At 39.2% G+C, this 25,211-nt stretch overlaps 1 protein-coding gene across 1 annotated transcript in view; it reads left to right on the top strand.

Moving 5' to 3' along the window:
• Positions 1–25,211, top strand: part of tnfrsfa (tumor necrosis factor receptor superfamily, member a) — a 32,672-nt gene that overhangs the window by 5,142 nt on the left and 2,319 nt on the right. Inside the window, exons 2-9 of the mRNA XM_074691072.1 lie at positions 13,814–13,985; positions 17,066–17,197; positions 22,804–22,915; positions 23,023–23,156; positions 23,245–23,346; positions 23,427–23,473; positions 23,585–23,863; positions 23,962–23,998. Of these exons, the coding sequence (XP_074547173.1) occupies positions 13,814–13,985; positions 17,066–17,197; positions 22,804–22,915; positions 23,023–23,156; positions 23,245–23,346; positions 23,427–23,473; positions 23,585–23,863; positions 23,962–23,998 (1,015 nt within the window). The remainder of the gene's footprint in view (positions 1–13,813; positions 13,986–17,065; positions 17,198–22,803; positions 22,916–23,022; positions 23,157–23,244; positions 23,347–23,426; positions 23,474–23,584; positions 23,864–23,961; positions 23,999–25,211) is intronic.

Raw genomic sequence — 25,211 nt, 5'->3', positions numbered from 1 at the left:
AACTCACACAAAACCAGGCTTAATCAAGCTTTTTTAATATGGCTCTGTCAACGATAGACTTCAAAAGGCTATCAGAAAAACATGGGTGACATTATATAGACTACCTCCATGTATAATACAGGTTGCCTATAAAGTCTCTTTTCAATGTAAAAATTGTATTACAAAAGCAAAAGAAGAACATATGCTGTGAATGCATTGCTGCATTCACAGCAATGAACAGGCATATATGGGGGAAATTGTGACAATACGAGGAGTAGATATTGAAGTTTTTGATTATTACATACACCTGTACTGCACCATTAGTTACACCAAGCACATCAAGATGGTACTCCAATACACAAATGTTTGAGTTTTTAAGAGCTTTTCAATAAAATAAGATTGGAACATTAAAGATATATGCTGTCAGCTATAAAAAATAAAAGATAAAAATCAGTATCAGCCTAAATTGGTATAAGCAGGTCAGGCTTTTTAAAGATTGGTGATTGGCCAGAGAATTGTGATCGGTGCACCCATACACCCTGTAAAATCTATTGTTCACCCGGCGGAGTACACACCTGCTTCCATTGAGAAGCATCTTTTAGACTGCTGTTGAAGGGTGTAATTGTCCTCTAAGCTAAACAAAAAAAAGAAGTAAGCAAGTAAGTAAGTAAGTAAGCAAGCGTGGGGAGCAAAACATTTTCCATTATCCCCCAGGAATGAAAAAAAAATGTTGAAAATAATTGTAAAATGACGGCTCAGCTTCCTAGCTAGTGGCTAGATTTGATAAAGAGATATTTTTGTTTGGAGGAGACAAAAAAACTGAACTGATTTTGAGAGACATAAACAACAAATGTCATAAAAAACACACAGAGCTTGATTTGGTAGTGAAGAAATGCTGAGGATATGCTGAGTTTCAATGTATAACAGCTTTACTGTCTTCAATTTAAAAGAAGTAAACAGCCTCTAGAAAGTAGGGCGGATGATTTTATTGTGTAATAAAAGTTATGAAATAATGCCCAGCTCTAGAAGCTTCGCCCGCTGTTGTCATTGTTGCCTTAGACATGAATTGCTCTGGAGTATAAAAGACATGCTGACTCACTGAGGGAGTGCCACCTGTGGAGGTGCAGCATGCTCACGTCATGCATACCAACAGAGGCAAGTCAGTGCTCACACATGAATGGTCCGGAGGCTTGAGATAAGTGGTGGTAATTCACTGTGTGTCAGGTAAACATACTAACCCCACCCAACCTCACTCTGATGTGTTTTTGAGATCCAAAAAGCAAATAAATTTCACAGCACGGTCCACTTTGGAGGAATGTGAGGATCAGTTCTGTCTCACATGCAACTGCTTCATGTGTACACCAGTCATCTGATGGGTCAGATCACATGAGTTAAAGTTAACTGTCCTTTACGCTCTCAGCACGAGGGATAGACTCCACTAGCCACAGGGTACAGAGCTTTTCTCATCTTCCTCTTCTCCTTTTTACTGATTTCTCTTTTATTTGACCTGTTTATCAGTGTTTGGAGGCAAATGTTCACTGGGAGGAGAAAATAAGCTGTAGTTGTATTCAGGTATGTGGGGGTGTGTTTTGTTAATATCAAAGTGGATTAGAAATGTGTGATGGCAAATGTTTACAGCTGACTATTCGAATTAATTCAAATAATAGATGGATTGTCTCCATTACTTTCGATAAATGAGGACTGTTTTATGTCTTTTACAAAGCAGTTCTTTTGGTTTCAGATTGTTGGTTCTATTTACAGACTTCTCCTTAGGCTATGGAAAATTGCGAAACATTTTATAACTAGTGTTGGAAAAAAAAATTGAAACTGAAAGATTGATTAAACCAAAGCCTAATCAGTAGATGAGTCAACAGCAAAACTGATTTTTGGATTCAGACTACGGGATATTTATTGAAAAGGTTTCCACCAAAATCCATGATCAGCTGATGAAGTGATACAAAATGTCCGGACGTTAACTCCTGGATCAGATTCAAACTTTTCTTTGCTAAGCGGTCAGTGTTTTCACACTTTCACATAGCTGGGGGGATGAATATTTTCTTAAAGGCCCTATAGCCCCGTTTCCACCAAGCAGTTCAGTTCGGTTTGCCTCTGCACGCATTTAATGGCGTTCCCACTGACTAATCCTTGGCCAGATCCCCAAATAACCGAGACGAGCTGTCCCACTTTCTGAGACCCTTCCATAGGGATGCCAGGCTAAACCGATCTGATCCTGGAAGGTGGAGCTACAGCACTGCAGTCTGTTGATTGGCCGAAAGAATCATCACTTACAGTGCAACAGCGGCTGTATTTCTCCTGGCGGCACACAGTCTTCTCTGAAACCAAGTTTGATTTTGCTTTGTAACATAAAGCCACATGGAAGTTACAAAAAAGACGAATTGTTGGATGTCTTCCAATGTAGCTCTTTGTTTACTGTGTCGTGTTTTTCTTCTTTGTTGGATTTATTAGCGGGGTATGCTGTGTTGCGCTGCTATGGCGTCACCTTATTATGTAACTGACTCTGGCTTACACGTCGCCTACCATGAGGGGGCATGGTTAGCTGAGGAAACACAAACAGGACCAGGCTTAACCAAGCCAACCTGTACCAAACCGTACTGGTCTAAACCAGACTGCTTGGGGGAACCGAGACTCTATGAGTACTATTCATTTGATGTTGATTGAAGTGACACCTGTGGTCACATTTGGTACTGTTTTTTACAGGATGCAAAGCAACAAAGTTCTGTATTTATTTCTGGTCATGTAGAGCTTTTGTTTGAAAGGTGACAACAATCAATTGTTGTCAACTCAATTTGTAGCATACTTAAGTGCCCATAGTGTGAGCAGACTTATCTTTTTAGTGTTACTCACAGCCTGTTGTTTTAAGACATGTTTCTAATGTGCAACAGCAGTGAATCCTGGTTATGTTCTACTTTTCTTCTTGAAAAAGGACAGATTATGCTACTCAGGTGGTCAACTCACTTCTTGGTGGTCACTCACTGCTAAACTCTGCTGGCTGTCAAGGTGTCATCAAAGGGACTTTTGGTCTCTGTGTCGTAAATCAATTCATGTTCTCCCAGGGTGATCAGCCCTGACTTTAAGATTCCAATAATAGCATTTAGAAACTACACATTTTGGTACTGATAAGCTTATTTTATATTATCATCAAACTTTATCCACATATTACCCACTTCTGAAAATAATTGTTAGTGAGTCCCACATTTAAAAAGTCACAGCTGCTCTAGATTTCATCTTTGCAGAGTGATGAAGACATTTTCCCAGAATTAACCTTTAACGACCCAGCATTTGGTCTGGAAAGTAAAAATTTGTCCCTTTATAATCTGAAAAGGCCAAATGATGTCTAATTCCTTTTTTGCATTTAACTGTTCAGAAAGTTTTAGTGTATCGTGACACAACACAAGGCCAAAACAGCATAAGGTTTGCATCAGTGCTCGATCTGCTTACTTCCTGCTTCCCTGGATGAATGAACAGATTATAACAAAAGTTTTGAGTCTCAGAACAAACGCTGTCTTTGTCTGCAGAATGGACCTCTGTTTACAAAGACATAAATACAACATAAATTCTGAATATTGATGGTCATTTTATAGCTTGTTGACCTGCTAGCAGCCACATATTCTACATTTTTGCTGTGATGTGTTTATAGAGAAGGCCATAAAGCGCCTGGGCTTCAAGGACTTTTTTTCCTTCCACACAAAGACAGGCTTTAATGGAGCTAATGTGATTGTCTGCAGAGCGAGGTGATGGATTCCTGCACATACTTTAATCTATTAGTCATCCCTTCTTGGCCTTTCCCTCCTGGATGTCTTGTGAGTCTCTGCTTAGCTTCTCAGTGAAGGAGCCTAATCAGAATTTGAAATGGCTAAGTTAAAAGCACACGAATCTCTAAATTCAATTTGTGGATTGACGTTCGCATTCAAACCCCTTGCTTATCCCTTAATAACTAGCTGTGTGACTCACTCAGCTGCCTACCCCTTAGAAACCACAGAGACCACCTCACCTCGCCACACAAACTAACTGAAAAACTTGTGTCACACGGCTGCACCTGCTTACAACTCTTAAAACCCTGCGAACTTCCAGCTGCTCTCTTTTCCACTCATCACAACAATGAGCTGTCTTTCATGTGGTTAGCTCTACGGTCGACCTACAGCTATTGACTCACTGTTTCAGTTTCTAAATCGTCAAATAAGTTCCACGTTAAGTTTTCTCTACAAGAAGAGAATCAACACTGCTTCTTTGTAGCCTTATCGCTCACACTAACCACAGAATACAACACCAGATGGAGGCTCTCTTTTCAACTTTCAGTCCGAGAAATTGTCTTAATTGTTCCAATAAATGGATGATCTCACTAATTGTCAAATTTAAGGACTGTAACAAATATTAATGTCTCATGTATTTGATCACAAAGCGGTGAAGACAGCATGGGTTGAATTAATATGGATTATAACTTTTTTTTATCTGCTTGTTTTCAGTTTTATACTCAGGAGACTTCTGAACATAAATCATACAAATCAGATTAATTGACGTCCACACAAGCTGCTGCCTCTTATTTTTATCAAACTAAATGCGCTAAATGATGAATCAGTTATTCATTTCTCCATTTAAGCCTTATTTTGGATGTTTCATGCTGCAATAACTGAAACCTAAAAATATTTTGATATCTTGAAGAAGTTTCTGGACTTGTCAGGTGAAAGTTTACAGAGACACTTTTTACTCAAAATAAGACATAAACCTTCCCATGATCATGTTATGGATAAAAGTCATGATGACAATAACAATGAAAGTCATGATGATAAAACAGGTACATCATGTGCTTTTACACACCCTATTAATGACCCGTAGGTCTACCTGTTTGCACCTGTCTGATTGAACTTGAAGCTATTACTGTCATAATGAGCCCCGCCTGTCTGCGTTCTTGCTTTTGTTGTGCTGACTCTCAGATGTGTCTCTTTGTAGTAACTTGTCTGCCAAATAAAACTGTAATAACGTAACATTAAATATGCATGGTAGTTCACAAGGGCCGCTCCCTGCAGGAAGCTGTGTACAATTTTTAAAGAGGGGGTATTGTCCTTTTTTAAGTCTTCATTTTATTCCCCCGATGCCCTCGTAGTATCTTGCCATAATTTACAACTCAAAAAAAAAAACTTTTTTCTCACTTTTAGAAAACCCTAATGTCAGCCTCTGTCTGAAACGCTGTTTAAGCTGCTGTCTCTTTAAGGCTTCCTGCTCCACAAACCCCCCTTCCCTTTGATTGGCCAGCACGGTTTACAGACAGATTCAGGGATTTCTGCAAAAAACTGATATGTAGGGGTCTGAAAATCTGCACACATAACTTAATACCCATGTGAGATATAGGAGAGCTGAACACCCCCACTTTAAGTTGAAATCCTTAATTTTTGATGCAAAAGATCTTTAACTGTGAAAGAAATCAAAAAGCTGGACCCAATGCCAGTTTTCTGACAGCTGCTGATATTTGGCCTTTTCTATTCTGATGTAATTTGCCACCACTTTCAGTTTTACAACCCTCGTCATAATTAACGTCAGGGTTTCAGTTCCAGTCACTTGTGGTTGACGGCTGACTGTCAGGAGAGTGATTTAAACTTTCGTCATCTTGTTTTTGTGCTCAGTGTTTTTTTTTCTTCCTCTGCAGCATAGGTGAATGTCACCTAACCTGCTTGCGACACACGGTTGCATTCATCTTATCAGTGAAGCACACCTCCTGAGGAAACTCAAGAATTTGTGTCGCAGAGCTGTAGCTTCCCTGAGTTATAAATACCCAGCCCAGCGGATATGTTGTGGGTCTGATCGGGTGCTGGGCCTGCTCGAGGCAGGCTGAACAGTTTGGAGCTGAACCCTGCATGAAGCCTCTGTATTGTCTCGAGCTTCCTGTGCTCCCTGAGAGGAGGGGGCAGCTGCTTTTCACACGCTCCCACACATACACTGTATATGTGCTCGTCTGCTCCATTGTGTCGTCTTCACTGCGTGTCTGCACATTTTGTGGTTTTCACACTTTCCTGTCGAACTGCTCCAAAACGACACAGGAGTCATTCTCCTCGTTTTGTATCACTCTGCTTTATAAAGATGAATGTCTCCGAGCTCGGCTGATTTATTCAAAGTGTCAGGATTCCCTCTCCCGACATGAGCTGGGTTGTACTTGTCTTCATCATCTAACACAGAATGTCAGTGTAATTTATCACTCAAGGAAAGTTATGCATGATCACCCCCTGACTCTGGGGAACGGCAGGCTTTATCTGTGAGCCAGAGAACATTTACTGTCCTGTCAAGGTCAGCCTCCAGGAATTTCAATCGTACAATACACAACAGTTTGAGTAAGATAACTCCAACAGGGCTGAAACACAGTAGATCATATTAAATTGGCTTCATGTGGGTCAGTGTGAACTCTGGATAAATTGAGGTATGTTGCTTCAAGAAGATGTGGATTTAAAATGCAAGAACAGGAAATGGAAATGAGTTTTTACTGATAGAGTAATGATATTAGAAGACATCCGTTGCGGCACAGAGCTCCTGTGTTTTGCTTTTTTGCTGTAAACTTCACACAATCAGAGTGGACAATAGAGCGGTTATGGTTAGGTAAGCAGGCAGTCAAGGAGAGGATGAGACTATTAGTCAACTTAACAATGAGCAGTTTAACTTGAACATTTGTTTTTATGGAAGACATGGCAAGCATTTTATAAATATTTGGTATAAATGTGATTCTCATGATTTTATCATGTTCCTGCGCTTCCTTGAAAAATCTTAAGTTAGATTCTTGAAACTGAAAGTCACAAATGTCATTAAGTCCTAATTTCCTTTTTAGAGATCTTAGATTTGAGACATGCCTGGGAGCTTGGTCCAATCCATGTTGGTCAGTCAGTGATATTTAATATTCCTATTATGTGAACATTCTCTCGTTAACATGACAAGTCCCTGCATATTTACGTGTTTCATTCACATTCACAAAACTCTGAAAACACAGATCGATTTGTCGTTCCAGTCCAGCAAAAAGTGGACTTTTAAAATGAATGTTATCCAGACAGAAATTGCACCAAATATAAGTTTAGTTTTAGTTGTAACAACACACTGTAACTTAATATGCCTAAAAGTGGCTGAAGAGTCCCACTGCATTAACATGTAGAAGGAAGCTGGTTAGAAATATCGGATAACAACAGAAGCCAGTGGTTGACTGTGTGCGTGTCACTTGTAGGGTTGAGTATCCTTTACTTTGTTAATTCCTGATTCTGGGTCCATTGTTTTAAGAGGGTGAAAGATAGGGGGAGGACAAAAGTTGTATCAAATAATCAGGAAGTTTTTACAATTTTACAACAATTTTGCAAAAAAAATTTACAGCTATTTTAAAATTGGCATTTTTTTTGAATTTTTTTTTTTTTTTTTCTTCAAATTTAAGCCCTTCATTTTAGTCTTTGGTCATAAGCTGGGTTGGAAAAAAGTTGAGATGTCAGATCCCCTGAATAAATATTAAAAACTGACTCACATGTGATTTACAATTTTGGGGGAGATATTGATCCTGATAAAGTCTGCAGATATCACCATCACCATTTAACTTTTTCACATGGTCTGGTGTTAAAAAAGTAAACTAGAAATTGCAAAAATCAGAAATATCAAAGAATCGCAATATAAATCAAATCAGCACCCCAAATTTTTTAAAGAATCACATCGGGAGAAAAGTATTTTTGCCCCGGCCCAAGTGACAGACCTAAACCCAAGTGACACCTGAGGTGTAACCATCTTCCTCTGCTCAGAGACTTTCCTCTACTCCTCATTGGAAAGGTAGATGGAGGAGAGCTGTCTGATCAAAATGTAAGAAATATTCATATCCATGATTGGTTTACCTTTTTATGTGAATGTGAGCTCAGCTGTTTTTGAACCTGAGGTTTAGCTGTGGCATTTCTGTGAACAGACCGTAGCTCATCAAAGACAGATGGAGCATTCTCTGAAACCCACAGTGTCCTGAAGTAAATATTGTGATGGACAAACCCTAGCAAGGACATGATCATTTAGTCATGACTTTATTTTAAGAGTGAAGTAACCCTGTTAATCAGCTACTGGAACCATCTATGACTAAAAAACTGTTCCTCATCTGTTTTATCTTTGACCCAGTTTTAAAATCTTTTTATCCTTTTTCTATCCTTTCTATCCTTTTTAGCCTGAACAATTCCTGCTCACAGCTTCTTCACCGTGCTGTCTCTCTCCATCAGATATCGTCGTCTGTGAACAGTTTTAGACTCGTGTAATTTTGAAATCTGGAAGAAAAACTAAAAATAAGAGTCTGTTTGGTCTGTAATTAAATAAGATTTTGATTTCTTTATTCAATCAGATGGTTTGTCATGTTGCATAAGATAGTTAGCTTGGTACTTATGTATGATGTTAAGTAACGGGGACTTTCTGCTAACTTTGCACCTCTAGCTTCACATCCTTCAGCAGCAAAGGAGACTGGAGCACTGGGAAGTGATAAGTGCTGTGTTTGAACTCATACGTGGGGACAGTAATGCTGGCAGCTGTGGAGCAGATGTGGTTTTTAGAGGTTATGACATATGATAAAGATTAAGCTGTTGTAAGGTCTGTGGGAGAGACACGTCGCTGACATTTGAACTGATGTAACATTTCAGATTTATGTCATCTGTGATGCATTCAGATCAGCAGCTGTGGTTCAACATGTTTCCCTCCTCAGCAGTGTCTGCGTCTTTAAGATGTCATAAGAGTGAAACAGCTAAATGTCTCTGGGGTTGTTTGTTGGGCTCTGCAGCTGCTGCTGATCACCTGTAATCCAATAAAGCCCTCGTGTTATTTCTGATTAACAAATCACAGGTGAAGCCTGAAATGTGGATGCACAAAATAAAAAGGGACAGCCCTTCTACTGCATACCTTAAAATATGTGAGATTCTTACTTCTCAGCAGCTCTTTTTCAGTTTCACGTCTGCGTTCATGAACCTACAAAATTGTTTCTGTCACATTTGATTAAAGAAGACGACCGACTAATCAGAAAAACGTGATTTGGTGAAACAGGTCCGGATACAGGAGCATAATGAGGTGCGTCGTGTCATCCCTTATCACCGTGCTATGATTGAAATCATCTGTCCGGTGTGAAATGAAGAATCTCCTGAGGGTTTTCTCTCCGCTGTGCGTGCGCTATATTGTGTGATTTCCGTTTCTGCCCATTTGTTTTATAATAGAGTTCACTGTAACTCCCCCGGGCTCATGCGGTGATCACAGCCCTCTAAATGGCCCATTGATAACCCAGGTCAACTGAAAGGATGTCCTGTCGTTCAGTCACAAACGCGGGCTCAGTGTACATGGCATGTGTAGAGATTGTGCCAAGGCAATTTGGAAAACCGGCGTTTTGAGAGGAAGCGTAGGGGAGCTACTGTTCTCAGATAAACAGAAGCTCCCTCTTTATTTTATTGTATTTTTATTAGTTTAACTTACATCCTAAACTACCATACATCCTCAACAATAGGACACTGTTTTAGCAAATAATCTTCCGCTGTGCCCACCCGGTGCTCAGATAGGAACTGCTGTGAAGTGGACTGAAACACTTGGAGGGTTTCCAGGAATTGTGGGTTTGGAGGGCTTTCTATGCTGAGGTTACGGTCACTCTGCTCTTCCTGCTCACTTGGTTGTAGAGGTAAAACTCAGCCACATTGTGGCTGGCCATTATGTCTGCTGCTGGTGTGTTTAAGCAGCCGTAGGACACTGGTGTGGTGGACACATGTTAGTGGCGTTGTTTGTTTTCCTTGTCTGTCAGCAGCCTGTGTTTAAAATACCACAATGTGGGATTCCCTCAGACTGACTGAGCTGTGTTTATTACAAAATAAAAGATTCCCACAGGAGCGCACAGAGAGGGGATTAGAAACATGGATATACTTCCTTAATTGCAATTTCCCTCACTTTTTGTGAGGCACTTTCGGACTGCAAGCTTAAATGTATGAAAGTTGCTGTAAAACTCTTTGCTCTCCTGAAAAATCAACCTGTCTCTTAACCTTTCTCTGTAACAAAAAGCACATTCTGCTGCTTGTTCTACCTTGGTTAATCTGCTTTTGCTGAGCTGAAATCATCAGCTGTTTAGAGTAATAAGAAACTTGAGAGACAGTAAAAGCCAAAAAGAAAAATGTCAGCTTCTTTAACATCTGGTTTTGGGACATTTCTCTTTTCACCACAGTAAGAAGCTCCTTATTTCACATGTTGACTGTGTTTGCTGTCCAATATGAAGATTATTGAATGTGATTCTAATGCTTTAAGTGTCCTGTTTTCGGAGTTTGTGGCCTGAGCACTGATTCTATTATGACTCGTACCTCTTTTTTATTCATAAAGACTGTCCTGTTGTTTTGTAGGATTTTTGTTAGGAATGAAATTGGATTTTTGGTCAAGAGCTTTCACACGTTTGCTTGCAGGCATGTTCACATGCTGACATGTTTAGCAAAAGTTCCTGACAGGATGTCTGAAGAGACACAACAAACTGTTTATTTTGCTTCTAGATACTTTACAGAAAAACAAGCAGGAGCAATTTTAGTCTTTATACTGTCCCCCTGGTACCCCTCTAGTATCTTTACATAATTGACAGCCTTGTGCTTAATAAAAATTAAGAACTTAAGAAAACTCTTATTCAAGCCTCTTTATGAAACACTTCTTTTTAGCTGCTTTCTCTTTAAAGCTCCCCACTCCACAAACCCCCTTCTCTCTGATTGGCCAGCCCTCTGAAGGCCTGGTGGGGGAGGAGCAGTGGGAAGACCTTGGTGTTTAAGGCCCATCTGAGGATCCTTGGTTTACAGACATGTCTCAAATTTTCACATTTAACATATTCTCAACGAATAAGTCTTCTTGACAGTTTCCTAGCTGTCCTCTCGATGCTACATGTTGTGTTTTATTTTGAAATCACTTTGTCACTTTGTGCATGTTCATATTTATAATTGAATTAGAAAATCAATCCTAAAATTGTTTTTAACCCAGTTTGAACCCAGACTTTGTAAAGGGATTTTAATAAATGTGTTTTAAAAGAGGAACATGACAGTCTTGTCTCCACAGGCAGATTCTTCCAGAATTTTCCATGACCGCTGACTTTCTGTTCAACATCAAAACATTTTCATGCCAGCTGCTCGACCTTTCAATCTTCCAAGTCACATAATGGTATTTTTATAACTCTATCGTGTAATTTAATTTAAGATTTCAAGCCATCAGAATCTTTGATCTCAAATTATGAAAAATCGGATGAGTTAGACTCGGAAACATCATTTTTAGCCACAGGAGCCTTACCAAAGATCAGTGAGAAAACACAGATTTTTGCCTTGAGACTGCTCCATGTATACCATGGCTTCCAGGTAAAACAAAATATATAAGTCCGTGGTTTCTGCTTTGCTTTGGGTATAACAGCATCATGAAAAAAGCAGAGTAAAAAGTGGAGCAGGTGCCCCATGTATGACGGTGTGTCTTTGTTTCAGAGGTTGCAGGATTGAAACTTAACATTGCAGAAAAGTTCTGACAATTGTGAGTGGACTTTGGATTTCCGCACCAATCACTAAAAACTCTTTGGAAGCCTTTTTTTGAGTTTTTGGATTGCATGCAATAAGACTTCACCTAGGGATGCACTGATTCGATCGGTGGTATCGGTTATCGGTGTATCCCTCAAAGCTGGATCGGTATTGGTATCCATGTTGCCGATCCAGACAAACAGCTCTATGCCTTTTTTAAATTTTATTTATCTTTTTTTTACCAGTGCTCTTTGCAACTTGATTTGAAATGTTGCCTCTGCTACCCTTTCTTTGTTTTTGCTGCATTACCAGTCAACTGGGTATAAAAGAATACATTTGAAAAAGACTTGTGTTCATTCTGAAGAATTATTTTGATGGTAAACATTTAAATATTTCATTGTTTAAATAGACTTTGACTTTGTTCCATTTACTAATATTTTGCCTTTTGCCCAAAACATTAGCAGTCTTATCCCACAGTAGGGCATGCAGGTTATTATTTACCACTGGTATCAGATCAGTATTGGTATCAGTTGATCCAAAGCCTGAGTATCTGTATCTGTATCGGGACCAGAAAAGTTGGATCAGTGCATCTCTACTTAAAAGGCCAAAATTTTCTGCAGCGCCAACTAAAACTGGGATTAATCCCAGTGTTGGCAGCTCCTCTTTTTAAGCAGAGATCTTTGTACAGTAGCCGTCTCCCGGAACAGGTTAGCTGTTGAGGGCGACTGCACCTGGAAGTGTTTTTGGATCTCTGAAATGAACAAAGCCTGGAAATGATGTCACCTCTCTGCATCGTCTCAGAGAGACACACACACCTGAGTTCAGACTTTTGATTGGCTGAAGTGATTTATAGTCTGTCCCCACCTGGATAAACAAATGTGGGGTTTGTGCGACACAGTGTAGAGTTACCTTTACAGCAGCAGGTCACTCTTTCCAAAGTTGTCTTTTTTCCTCATCCTCACTCTCCGCTCTTTTCCTGAGCACATTTTTCTCCCTCTCGCCTTTTCCCAGTGCCACATTTACCTCCTCCCCCTCCCCCCGTGCCTGCAGTCATACACATCGTGTATTCAAGTCTAAATACTTAGCCTGTGTCATGCAAGCTGCTGCCCCCCTCTCCTGTCTCTCATTTTATCTCCCTCCCCCTTTCCTTCTCTCTTCTGCCTTCCCCTCCCTCCACAGAATGTTTGGATAGATCTAAATGGTGTGATTGTGACTGCTCTGCCGGCCGTCTGCCCTTCCACGTCTGCCTCTCAGCGTCTTTGGAAAGTCTGACGTGAGCAGAGGAAGAAGGGAAAAGGCTGAGCGGGAGGGAGTGAGAAAGGGGAAAGTTCTTTGAACAACAAGGCATGGCAGCCCTCCAGAGAGCTGAGTCCAGCGTCAAGAGTCAGCTCCAGCCTGTCCCTCTTTCTTTACCTCTTTGACTCTTTATTCCCCTAATTCTCCCACACTGTCTCCTTTTGGACGACCTATTCCCTGCTGGATGTTCCATCTTCGGCTCTCTGGCTTCAGTTTCTCACTTTGAATCGACCCTCCTCCTCCTCTTTCTCCCATCTCCACCCCAACCTGCTCCTTTCTCTCCTGCTCTGGTTAGCAGAGGTGGAGGGGGAGACAAAACCACAAAATCTAGGCCTCTCATTTACCCATACGGGTGTCCCGTTGCGTTTGGGGCGCTTCATGGTGGTGTCACATGTCTCGGCATTCAAAGAGCCAGGGTTTAAGAATGTGGGTCATTTGAAGTAGAGGCACTAAAGTGTGTTGTTTGCCAATGAATGGAGCCTTCTCACATTGACATGGTGAAAAGCGTGTGAATAAACACCAGCGCCTGGGGGCCACACTAAAGTGTTCAGCTGTACCCCACCTATACAAGCCTGTTATTATTCTGCTCATGAATAGATTTCTGGAATCACATTTGATACGGGCACCGTGCTGTTGTTCGCTCAGATACTCTCCATCAAACCTTTTCTGCTTTTGGCTTTTCAAGTGAAAACAGGATCCTGCAGTAATTAGGTTTGGTCGCCTGTTGTGCCGCATGTTGCATGTATATCTTTGCATCCTGCACACACAGAGCTGGTTTTCCTCACTCTACCCAGCTCCATGCTTTTCCTTAATTGCTCTCCCACAACAGATGTTCAGATCAGATGGTTCAAATTAAGTTGTAGATTGCTCACACAAGGTTTCCTATGAAGATAGACTCTCCTCTTTACTGTCTTTCATCCGATGAGTGGAGTGGGTGAGTTTGTGTACAGTAGATTCATATAAATAACCCAATAACTTCTTGTCTTCCATTTCTCTCCCCTTGTCCTCCTCCTCCTTTCTCACACCTACCCTTCATGACTCAGGTGTTGGTGGCGGCGGCGCTCTTTGTCGTGCTGGTTTGTCATGCAGCAGAACCTCCAGCAGCTCAGTGGTCCGGCGATGAACACAAAAACCTCACCTTACGGCAGCACCGGACATGTGTGGAGAATGAGCAGTACCTCCATCAGGGCTTCTGCTGCCTCAACTGCCAGGCTGGTGAGCAAAACAACATGAAGTTTCATTTCGCCAATAACAGCCAGTTAGATGACCCACATGGGCCTCAGATCCCAAGACATATTCTTTGATTATTTTACCCTTAAGCTGCAAGTTTCACCAAAAAATGTCCCCCCTCTGGATAAGATAAATTTGAAAGCTTCTTATTATTAGGCACAGTGCAGCACTGTTCATCTACAGTCCTCATCCTTAACCTCTGACCTTTGACCACAAAACTTTCATGAGTCACTCCGCAGAAAAGATATATGTCCTGAATGGATTTACGAGTCGAGGAACATTTAATACCAATAATTATTGTGATTTTTGAGGGTTTTTTTAGTGCTTCCCATTTTCATTTCTTTTGCAGAAATCTTAAGTCTATGTTTCCATCTACCATCCAAAAGAGGATGCACTTCTTTCAGATATTAACAACACAACAAAAGTCATATAGAAGATGATTCTGGAATTTTACAACATGAAATACAGAATCAAACTAATCCAGATCACGGTTACTCTTAGTTTTAATAAAATTAGAATTTCAGGACTTAAGGCTCCTGTAAGGAGTTTTCAGCTGGTCAAACAACAGACTTAAGTTATTGTTGCTATGTGGCTTTCAAAGGCAAACAAGACCATCAGCATAAAAAATGATTTCTATGAATTCATTTTTTTAATCTAAAAATGTTTCTGAGGGGCTTCGGCAAAGCTTTTGATGAGTGATGTTTAAAGACAACTTCAAAGACAACGTCATGCAATGTCATTTCTAATACCATCATCATTTTATCCACTGGAAATATGCAAATACCCTGTGTGAAAACTTGTATTTAATACAATACGACTGTGAAGTACATATCCCTCCTGTAAGTGCAGTACTCTCTTTATCCTCTTTCTACGCTGTTTACAGGGGTTTTTTGGTACTCTAGTGTTTTCTTGTATATTCTTTATTTAAATTGATTCATATTTTTTATTTAACATGTTTATATTCTCTATTTTAAAACTTTTTATATTCTTTATCTAAATCTTTTATATGTATCTCTATATCCTTTATATTTTTTAGATTTGACTAAAATTGATTCTGGGAGAGCCCCACACAAGATTTCCAATTTGTCTGGGCTGCCAGTCCATCTACAAATGGCAAATAAAAAACCTTGAATCCTTGAACTTGCATATTCAGGGGTCATCAGGAGGAGGCCAAAATTGAAACAAATAAAAATTCCTCACAGGAGCTTTAAATGTTAAACATTAAAGAGGTAGTATTGTGATTTTTAACTCTGTCCCTCTTGTGCCCTGTGGTAGCACAAAAATCCCTAAAACGCTATATTTTAGCTGCTGTCTCTTTAAGGTTCCCTGATCCACAAACCCCCTTTGCTCTGATAGGACAGCCCTTTTGGAGGCCTGTTGGAGTGGAGCTTTAGGCAGACCTTGGTATTCAAGGACCATTTGAATACCCTCATGTGATGACCTCATTATTTTAGCAAGATCTCATGAAGTTCTCATAGTATTCTTAAAGCAGAGTGCTTAGGTCAGTTTACTGACAGATTCAGAGATTTCTTCAGTATATAAACTTGTAGAGGTTTGAACATTTGCACACATTTAGTCTGATCATCCAGCATTGTTACTTTATATCCACGTTTGAGATACAGAAAAAAACAAATGCCCACTATTCGGTAGTTAATAAGGCAACCCCTGCAGTTCTCCAAAGCACCTCTAGGGGTACCTGAATCGAATCCAATCACAGAACTGCATCCTGAGGCAGTGACCTATTTCTCCTGGGTGCACGTCACGGCCAGCATTTGAAATGACATTTTGTGTGAAAAACTTGAGTCAAATGTCAAACCCAGAACTCTGGACTGTTTCCCAAATGAGTTTTACAAAAGTCTCAGCCAGCCTGGAAAAAATGCATAAAGTCCAGGAGCTGGAAGGAAATTGCTCCACCTCAGCAGAATAAACTGAGCTTGGAGTGAACAAAGTAGGAGAAAACATGGAGGAAAATCCCAAGTAGTTAAAAGTACCAACCTTTTAATTTATTATGTAAAGAATGAAGCATTTTTTATGTATTTATAGCTCAGAACATATTTAACTGAAATGTAATGACTGGATTCTGCTGCTGGCTGATAAAATAATTTCATTAGCTGTTCTGAATTCAAAGAAACCTTTATTTGCTCATTTCTGGTCTGGTCTTGTGGTGCATTTATGGCAAGGATTTACAGCGTACATCAGCTATGTGCTTTTTTTTTAAACACAGGCATCTTTATTAAAGTACATGTTTCACCAACTTCTCAAACCTAAAGCATTCTCACCTTTTGACTACATTTACTTTTCTTATAAGGTGAGTTAGTTCAACATTATACAGTAAAGTGATACTATCTTGTCCCTTGTGAACTCATGGGTGTTTATGTGAGCTGGATAATTAGTAGATTTATTCCCTGATGACGCAGGCTTATAAAACTCTTTGATTCTCTTCAGTTATGTTTGATTCTTCTAACTTGTTCTAACCACAGTCCAAAAAGCTACTTCAGCCACTTAATTGTATGAAATATTGTTTTTTGCTTCCTTGGCTTCAGATTTTATGGTACGTTCATTTAAAACTGCCAGCCGTCTGGTTTGCCCGCACTCACCAAGATCAATAAAGATGTCTCAGCCCTCTTTCCTGTCCTGTGGCGCCCCTTTTTCCTGAAACCCTGGAAGACATGAGAGTCAATTGCATTTTTTTCAGGATTTGTGTGTAAAATGATAGTAAAAAATCTGAGCATAACATCTGAGCTCTGCGATGTTCCTCTTTTACTTTAAGTCTTTATTAAATGTGGATTTTATCCTCCTAGAAATTTCACAAAAAATAGTCAATCAGGCAGGGTTTATGAAGCTAACCCTGCTCTTCGACTCCTTTATCAAATCAAACATCGAGTCTCCCCTCGGCTGATTGTTTTCCAGTTTAAAGCATTAAGCCAATCAGTGCTGTTATCTCCTCCTCTGGTATGTCCTGTCCAAACATCCTACATCAACAGGAAGCACGTCACATTAATAAAGACTGCTCTGTTTATATTTATAACTTAACTTGTTTGATTGTTTTTCTAATTTATTTACAGGAACCTTTGTGCAGAAAGGATGTGAAAGAGACCAGGAACATGGGACATGTCTCCCCTGTGAGCACGGGCAGACCTACACGGAGCACTCCAACGGGATGAACCGCTGTCTGCCCTGCACACACTGTCGATCAGGTAACACGACTGTCTGCATCACATGTAATCATCATTAAGATCAAAACTAAAAATTAATATTTGGACATATGGTGCATTTAGTTCAGTATTATATGTTATCCTTAAGGCCCAAGAAGAAGATGAGCTTTCTACATTTATCCAAAACCAGTTTGGGCTGGTTCAAGTCAGCTGGTTTAAACTGATTATTTCTGGTTTATGTATAGTTCAGACTTGTTAAAACTGATGAGAACTGGTTCAAATTGGTTCTGACATCTTAAAAACAGGTTCTGTTTGGTTCTAACTGCTCTAACCTCTTTAGACCCAAGCTTTTACTGGTGTGCAATTTTGAATTAACCTTGCTGCTTTGGAGGATCAGAATCAAGTTTTATTGACAAGTAAATTTGCGCATTCAAGGAATTTGACTTGGTGTGTTGGTGCAACAATCGACAAGAAAATAATACAGAATTGCTATCTGTTCATTCTGTAAAATAGAATATAGAGAAAGTTAAGATATAAAATATACAAATATACAAAAAATATATAGAAAAATAAAATAGCTGAATTAAAAAGAGAATATTTATTCAAAAAAAGAAACGATAATAATAATGAGATTAATAATGAGAAACAGGATGCAAGATGCAATTCGGAGCTGTGCAATTTAAAGATCAGTGGGCGTCAATGTAACACATAAGCAGACACACAAACAGTCCCATGAGAAGAGTAAGTAAGACCTAGTAAGTATAATAACGTGGAAGTTTTATTATTTGTGTTATGAGTTCTCTGTTAGTTGTTTCTTAGTAGTGTTAGTGAACTTAACTATGTTTTTTTTTTTTCACTAAAATGAGTGTATGTGATTTCACCAAAAGAGGTGTTCTTAAATGTGGCTAATTGGTCAAAGTTTTAAAAACTGAAGTATCATGGGTCTGAGAGTCAGAAATGTAATGTCCATATAGGTGAATACTGGGTCTTAAGAGGTAAATGGGGCCTGACTCCTTCGGTCAAAGTGTATTATGAGTTTTTCAAATGTGTTAAATGAAGTTAGAGCAGGTACAGCCACTTCTTGTCAGCTGGTTTGAACTGGTTTTTACTGATTATTTCAAAATCAAATCAGTTCTGTCTGATTTTAACTGGTTGACCATCTTTTAGAGGCTGAAACTAAGCATTTATTTTGAGTACTGCAGCTGCTTATTTACTTAAAAAAAAACAATGAATTTGGTATAACGCCAGAAAACATCATACAAGACTGACTAATTTAGAGGTGTTGAGGGCCAGGTCATCATATAATGATGTGGATGTTTTTTTCTGACAGCAAGTTCCCAAAGATGCGGTTTTCAGTTTGGCTTTTCAGTTAGAGCACACGCTCCATGTATAAAAGATTATGCTGTGGCTCCTTGGTACAGTGGGTCAACCCCTGGTAGTTCAATCCCAGCTCCTGTGGTCACCTGTCAGTGTTTTTGGGTGAGACTGAACCCACGGTCCAAAGTTCTGCTCTTCAGGTTTATTGTAGCTGTAAAATGATGGTAGGTGTGGGTCTGTTGGATGATCCGTCTCTCTGTGACCTGCCCAGCGTGGTCCAGCCCCTCACTTATTAATAGGTAATAGAGGCTCCAGCACTCCGTGACCCCAAACAGGATAAGCAGCAGAGATAATGGATTGAAGGATGATAAGAATCTTTAAATAGCACCTTTTGGATGGCATGTGAAGTCAGTAGATAACTTTGTCCCCTCTGAATGCTCCTTAATAAAGAAGAAAGATGAAATAATAACTAAGTGGTTTGGCCTTTAATCCCAAAGTAAAGGCTACAGTAATCCAGTCTGTCTAAGACATATTGTTTGGGAAAGTCAATCCCTTTTAGTCTGTGCCCCCCCTTCCTTTCAGATCCACTCATGAAAATGTGATCTTATGATGTTACACGGAGCAGCAGGGTGTGTCTTTGTTGTTTTGTTTCAGGGGGCTGAATGTGAGCATGTTAGCCGTCTCCTGAGGTTTGCTTGTGTGTCTGTCCTACCTGGCTATTCTGGGTGTGGCTGTGTCTCATTGTCTCCCACACTGGGCTGTCTTTGTGTCCAATGAAAGGCTGGAGCCACAGACAAGAGACTACTGTTACATAGGATGTGTTTTGTGCTCTTTCTTTGCAGGTTAAAGGTAGAACCCAGTGTGTTTTTGTTCTCCTGTTTTAACTTTTATATAAGAGCATCGTGACCTGAAGGATGGCGAGAATATGAGACACAGACAATCATTTAAGATTAACTTCACTGCTGTCTGCAACACTTAAAACCAGGGGAGAAAGTTACTTTTAATTTTTCCTTTGCTCGATGAAGTTTCTCCTTCTCAAAGTTAAAGTCTTTTGCTAAAAATTGCAGATACTGGTCTGAAAACATGGTGACAGTTATTTTAAGTGGGGTCAATGTTCTTTTTGATTTCAAGTATAAACCTCTTAAAGAGTAGTTATTCTGCCTTCCTGTAGTTAACCATGGATAAAAAAAAAAAAAGAAAAAAAATAGAACTGGCTCTAAGTAAAGAACAATTTACTATAAGCTCATATGAGTGTAAAATCTGTCCTTAAAGAGGGAGTAATGTGCTTTCTTTGGTCTTCATTCTGTCCCTCTGGTGCCCTTGTCATGTCATGATACATGATTTACAGCTCAATGTGTTTTTTTCCCTGTTCTTTTTTTTTAACATGAAGTTTTTTTTTTTTTTTTTTAAGTGTTCATCTCCTTAAGGCTCCCTGCTCCCCAAACCCTGTCCTTCTGATTGGCCAGCCCTCTGATTGGCTTCCACCTCTACAGTGTGTCATGACCCATTACGGAGATCCTTATGCGATAACCTCATCATTTCTGTATGTCTCATGAGGATCCCCTCAAGATCTCATGAATCTCGTGCTATTTTTTAAAATGGAGCATTTTTGATCAGTATACAGACAGATTCAGTGACTTCTATAACATATAAATATGTAGAGTTCTAAAAATCTGCACACCTTTAGTCTTAACGTCCAGCATTGTTATTTAATATCTATGTTTTTAGTTTTTGAGAACGCCTTGCCCTCTTAAAAAGCTCATTATATGAATTAATTGATACATAAAGGTCAGGCTCTTTAAAAGCTCCATTTATGAGTGAGTCAAAAAACATGCTTTAGATTAGACAGAACATCAACAGAAAAGGCTCTTCATGTTTAGAATAAGCTAACTGACTCTGCTCTATAATTTTGTGCCTCGTATGTCCTGCCCTCCCCACCCCCACGGCGCATATTTACCCCAAACACCTGCCAATTTAATAAAGACTAACATAATCAAGAAATGACAGAGTGCCAGCTGCCAGGCTGATGGCAGAGTGCTGACTTGTCTCCAGGCTCACTCTTGTGAATGTTTTCTTTACGGGGGCTTAGGTTTACCCTGACTCACTTCCTATTTAAAACCGTGTTGCCGTCCTCTGCTCATGTTGTACTCCAGTCAACACTCGGGACATTTATGTAACAAAGCTGAGGACCATGATGTGTTTGCTTTCAGAGCTACAGCCCTGCTCACGCTGTTTAGAGCACAATGGGCTCTAAACAGAATTTGTGTCCAACACGACACGCTCTGAAGGAAGCACAAAGATGTCAACAGCGTGGAAAATGGCTCCACTGCCATTACAGAGAACGTTCAACAACATGACTCGTTTTCTATCTCGAGTTTGATCAAGTGAAAATGTGAAAAATGGATCATTCGTTCTTGTACAATGTCATCAGCTTCTGATTCAAACAAAGTCGGCTTTGTCTAACTGCTGCTGTAATTTAACTCTTCATACAAAACTTTCTTGCTAGCCTTTTTCTTTTTTTTTTTTTTTACTTGCAACACTCTTTGAAAAGGATCATTGTGTGAAGAGGACTCAACACATGAACTAGCATTTCTTATGAGATGTCATCAAAGTCATTGAGTTTATTTGTTTCTTTTAAATACATGTACACAGTCTGTAGAGATGATGGTGTGCTGCAGGGCTGTGCAATAAATCTGAACAGTCCTCACTTTGAAAAACAAGGATTATACAAATTCCCTGAGGAAAAATCTTTATATTTCTGATTATGTAAAATAACATAAAACACTGTTTCTATAACTTGGTGTCTGTAGTGGTTTAGGAATGACGAGTTAAACAGAAAGAAGAAAAAGCTTCTTGGACTTTTTCTTTATAGTTAGCCACAGTAATATATATAAAAAAAAATTCATTCATTATGTAAACTATATTTAAAAGAAATCTAAAAAGTACTACACAACAAAAAGCAAGGATAGAAATTAGCAAGCCAGTGCTAAAAGCTAACGCTAAAGAGCTAAATATGCAGAAAAAATATATACCCATCACTTAATTAAAAAATAACACCAAGACACATGTGAAACTGAAAATGTTGATTTCAATGAAAGTCATATTGATGACAAAAATTGATGCTAATAAAAGATTTAAAAAGAAAAGTGCTAAGACAGGAGCAAAAAGCAGTCAAAAAGTTGTTTAATGCACTGATAGAATAGAACAGAACTTCATGTCTCATCGCAATAAGTCCAACAAAAATGTAATTTCAACAAATTGAAATTATCAAGTTGTTTCTTTTTTTTTTTCTTTTTTACCTGATCACTCAAACCTAGTTTGCTGGTTAGCTGGTTCAATAACAAGCCAGTATTAACTTACTTTAGAAAAAAAAAAGTTTTAATATTTGTTTTTATGCAGCTGGTACTATCTTTAAAGTATAACTCTAATTCTTTAAGGTTGAGATTGCTGTTTAAAGTGTCAGTTTAAAAATAATATGATGGTTTCCAAAGCATTAAAACTCTGTATTTGAATCAGAATGGAAAGAAAAGACATGTCTAATACTGAAAATAGCAAAGGGCAAAAAAATCTGTTACATTTTTATTAAATGAAATTAAAAATTCTAATGTTTGCATTTTGAAAGTTTTCAAAACTTGAAAACTATTATACTCAAACAGCAAATCTGAAAATATTAGAATATCTGGTAATTGAAAACATATAAGGAGATGTGAACAAATATACTGAACTTTGACACAATGAATGTTGTTTCTTTTCACTTCGGGACAATAAACTTCAAGATGTTGACTTCAAATGAGAGATAAAAATAGATGTTTTGATGTTCTGCCAATAAAACCTTATCTAATCCTAAACTTGCCCTAATAAAGGTGACGGAGTGATCACGAGGAGATGACTAATGATGGACTTTGAATCCCAGACAGGTGTTGTTCTCACCTGTGGAAGAAATGACTTCATGTGTGATCTCATTTAGGATGACAGACTCATAAAAAGTGAACATGAGATACTTTGTGAACAACTTTAAGAAGTTATTTCAAACTTTAAGTAGCACTGTAACTTAAGAATGATAAGCTCACAGCTGTTAGCTTAAGCAGAAAACATTAAACAGACAAGTCAGAGTAAAACATCAGTTATATTCAGCCCTACTTGATATACATCAGTGGATTTTATTCAGTAATTTGGCATGAAATGTGTCAAAATATGAAAAGTATCAGGATTTTATTTGGGACTTTACCTGCATCTGTTCTACATGTCGGTATTTATGTCCGCGCTCTCATTGGTTGGATGTCCCCCCCCCCCATAAAAGACCTCTCATCAATCATTTTTTCTGTTCATAGATGAGATAGAAACAAAGTCCTGCACTACCACGACAGACACCAGGTGCCAGTGCAGACCAGGAACCTTCTGTGTCCCTGACCAGGCGTGTGAAGTCTGCAAACGCTGCGCCAAGTAAGCCACCAACTTTAACCCCTAAACCCAAGACTGAGCATCATCAGGTGGTTATGTTTAAGCTGTTTTTCTTCTGATTGACTAAGTGTAAACGTTTTTTTGTCCAGGTGTAAAGCAGGAGAGGAGGAAGTGAAGAAGTGCACTCCTTTCTCCAACACTGAATGTCGAAAACTGAATCCTTCTCCAACTAAATTCTCCCCGATTCTTCCTACATTAGCCCCAACGTCTCCACAAGGCATCGGTTGGTTCACTTTTTTAACTCAAAGGAACTCAAGATTATTTTAAGCTTTTTTCTGATATTCACAGATGTGTTTGTGCTCTTTTTTCAGCCCTTCCTGTGTGCATCTCCTTGTTTATCATCATCGTCCTTCTTTGTGCCGGCGTGGCCCTGTGGTGGTTCTTCATTAAGCGGCGGTCATGTGAGACACCATGTGAGTTGTGTACTGTACATTAGCAATGCTCTTCTGCTCCTTCAGGATGTGCTTTAATGCTGTTGTTGTGCTGGTAACAGGTCTGAAGAGCAGTTGTGATTCCAGTGAAATCGTGAAGATTCCCATTGTGAGTTCTTCTTTTTTTCTTTTCTTTTTCTTCTCTTTTAATGACTTTATAATCCGTTAGTTCTGGATGTTTCCACTCAGCTGTAGATAATCTGTGCTGTGTCTCAATCAGGATGAGAGTGGATCAACCGAGGAGAGGCAGAACAGTCAGAACGCCGGCCTGGAGGGGGAGGAGCCCCGCCCAGAGTCCAGGCCCCTGCTGCAGGAGACCCAGTCCGGGATGTCCAAAGCCTGCCCCCCTCTGGAGGACGAGGACCGAGGTCTCGGAGACAGTTTGCCCAACACCACCAGCTCCTCTCAGACCAGCCTGTCAGCCCTGCCCACAGCTGCTTCCTCTGGAAACACTCCTCACCAGAGCCCCACTGCTGTCAGACTGCCCTCTGCTGACATGGTGAGGAATAGCCTCAGGAAAAATTAATTCCTCTTGTCATATTTGTTTAATTCATCAAATTTTAACACCCCTATGTTTGTATTTCTCTGGTGTTGCAGGATGATCCTCTGCGTCATCGATTGGTGCCACTTCTAGGTAAGATTCCCTCACCAGGAGAGAGACAGAGATTTCCCCCGTCTACGAGACGCTCTTTCACTAATTTCATGAATTTTTCATGCCACTTGATTTGCCCTGAAAGGCAGCTGACATGAAAGCAGCACCGTTTACCACAGTTCATGTCAGTCCACGGGGAAATCAGATCAACAGCATTCATCCACATCTCACATTAGCCGCTTGATAGATTAATAATCTCATGACAGTCAGACCAGAAGCCTTCACGGGGCAGGGCCTGGAGCATGGCTTCAAATTTGTGCTCCTCTGTCATTTTTTCTCAGGATATGGTTAAAAAATATATGTGTTTTTATCCACTAAAAGAATTCCTGTTTAATGAAACATAGCCTGGAGGAAAGTGTTGTGAAATGTTGTGAAAATGTCGCACAGATCCTTTAGATTCTTATGTAAGCCGATCTATTCACTGCGTCAGAGGAGCATCGTTTTTTTAAGAGTTTATAAATCAGTTTTAATCGTCTGTAATGAAAGCTTGCTGCAGATTCCTGACAAGTTAAAGTTTTCAGTTAGTAATTCAGATTTTAAGGCTCTGAAAACATCCTTTGTTAGCCGTCTTTAAAAAGAAGGGTTCTCAAAATGTGAAGGGGTGTTGGATATTCAAGGACAGATCCAAACATTTGATAAGCAACACTCCACTCATGTCACATTTCATTTGATTATATATATGACAATTTGGGGGTTTTGCTCATTTGTTTTGAGTCTGGGTGTTGTAACTTGGATTGAAAAAGCTCTTGACATTTGAAGTCTGCTCATTTTTTTTTCTTTTTGATGAAAAAAAAACAAACAAAAAAAACGATCAGGCTTTATCTGCCTCCCTAACATTCACTTTTAAATGCAAGGGATATGAAATCTATTTAATTTTTAATCCTTTAAAGTTCCATTCTAGAAAAAAAAATTATATAGATATATTATATATATATTTCATTTTATTTATTTTTTTTTTTTATTTATTTATTTTTTTTTTTTTGGAGCACTAAAATCAGAAACCACAGAATTCAGAAAAAAATATTGTAGAGAAGAGTCAATCAGGTTTTACTCAGTTTAACATAATTTCAATGAGGTGTGGCGACTCAAAAATGCTCCACCTAAAGGTTGAGCAGATAGATGACGGGTCAAAGAAAACTTTCAAAATAAAAGACTCAATTAAAAGAAGCAGAGATGAGAAAAATGGAGGTTAAAA

The sequence above is a fragment of the Halichoeres trimaculatus genome, unplaced genomic scaffold, assembly GCF_033239565.1.
Source record: "Halichoeres trimaculatus isolate MK-OKI-2021-1 unplaced genomic scaffold, fHalTri1.1 fHalTri1_scaffold_16, whole genome shotgun sequence".
In the NCBI taxonomy this organism is placed as follows: Eukaryota; Metazoa; Chordata; class Actinopteri; order Labriformes; family Labridae; genus Halichoeres; species Halichoeres trimaculatus.
This window is presented reverse-complemented; position numbering and strand designations above follow the sequence as displayed.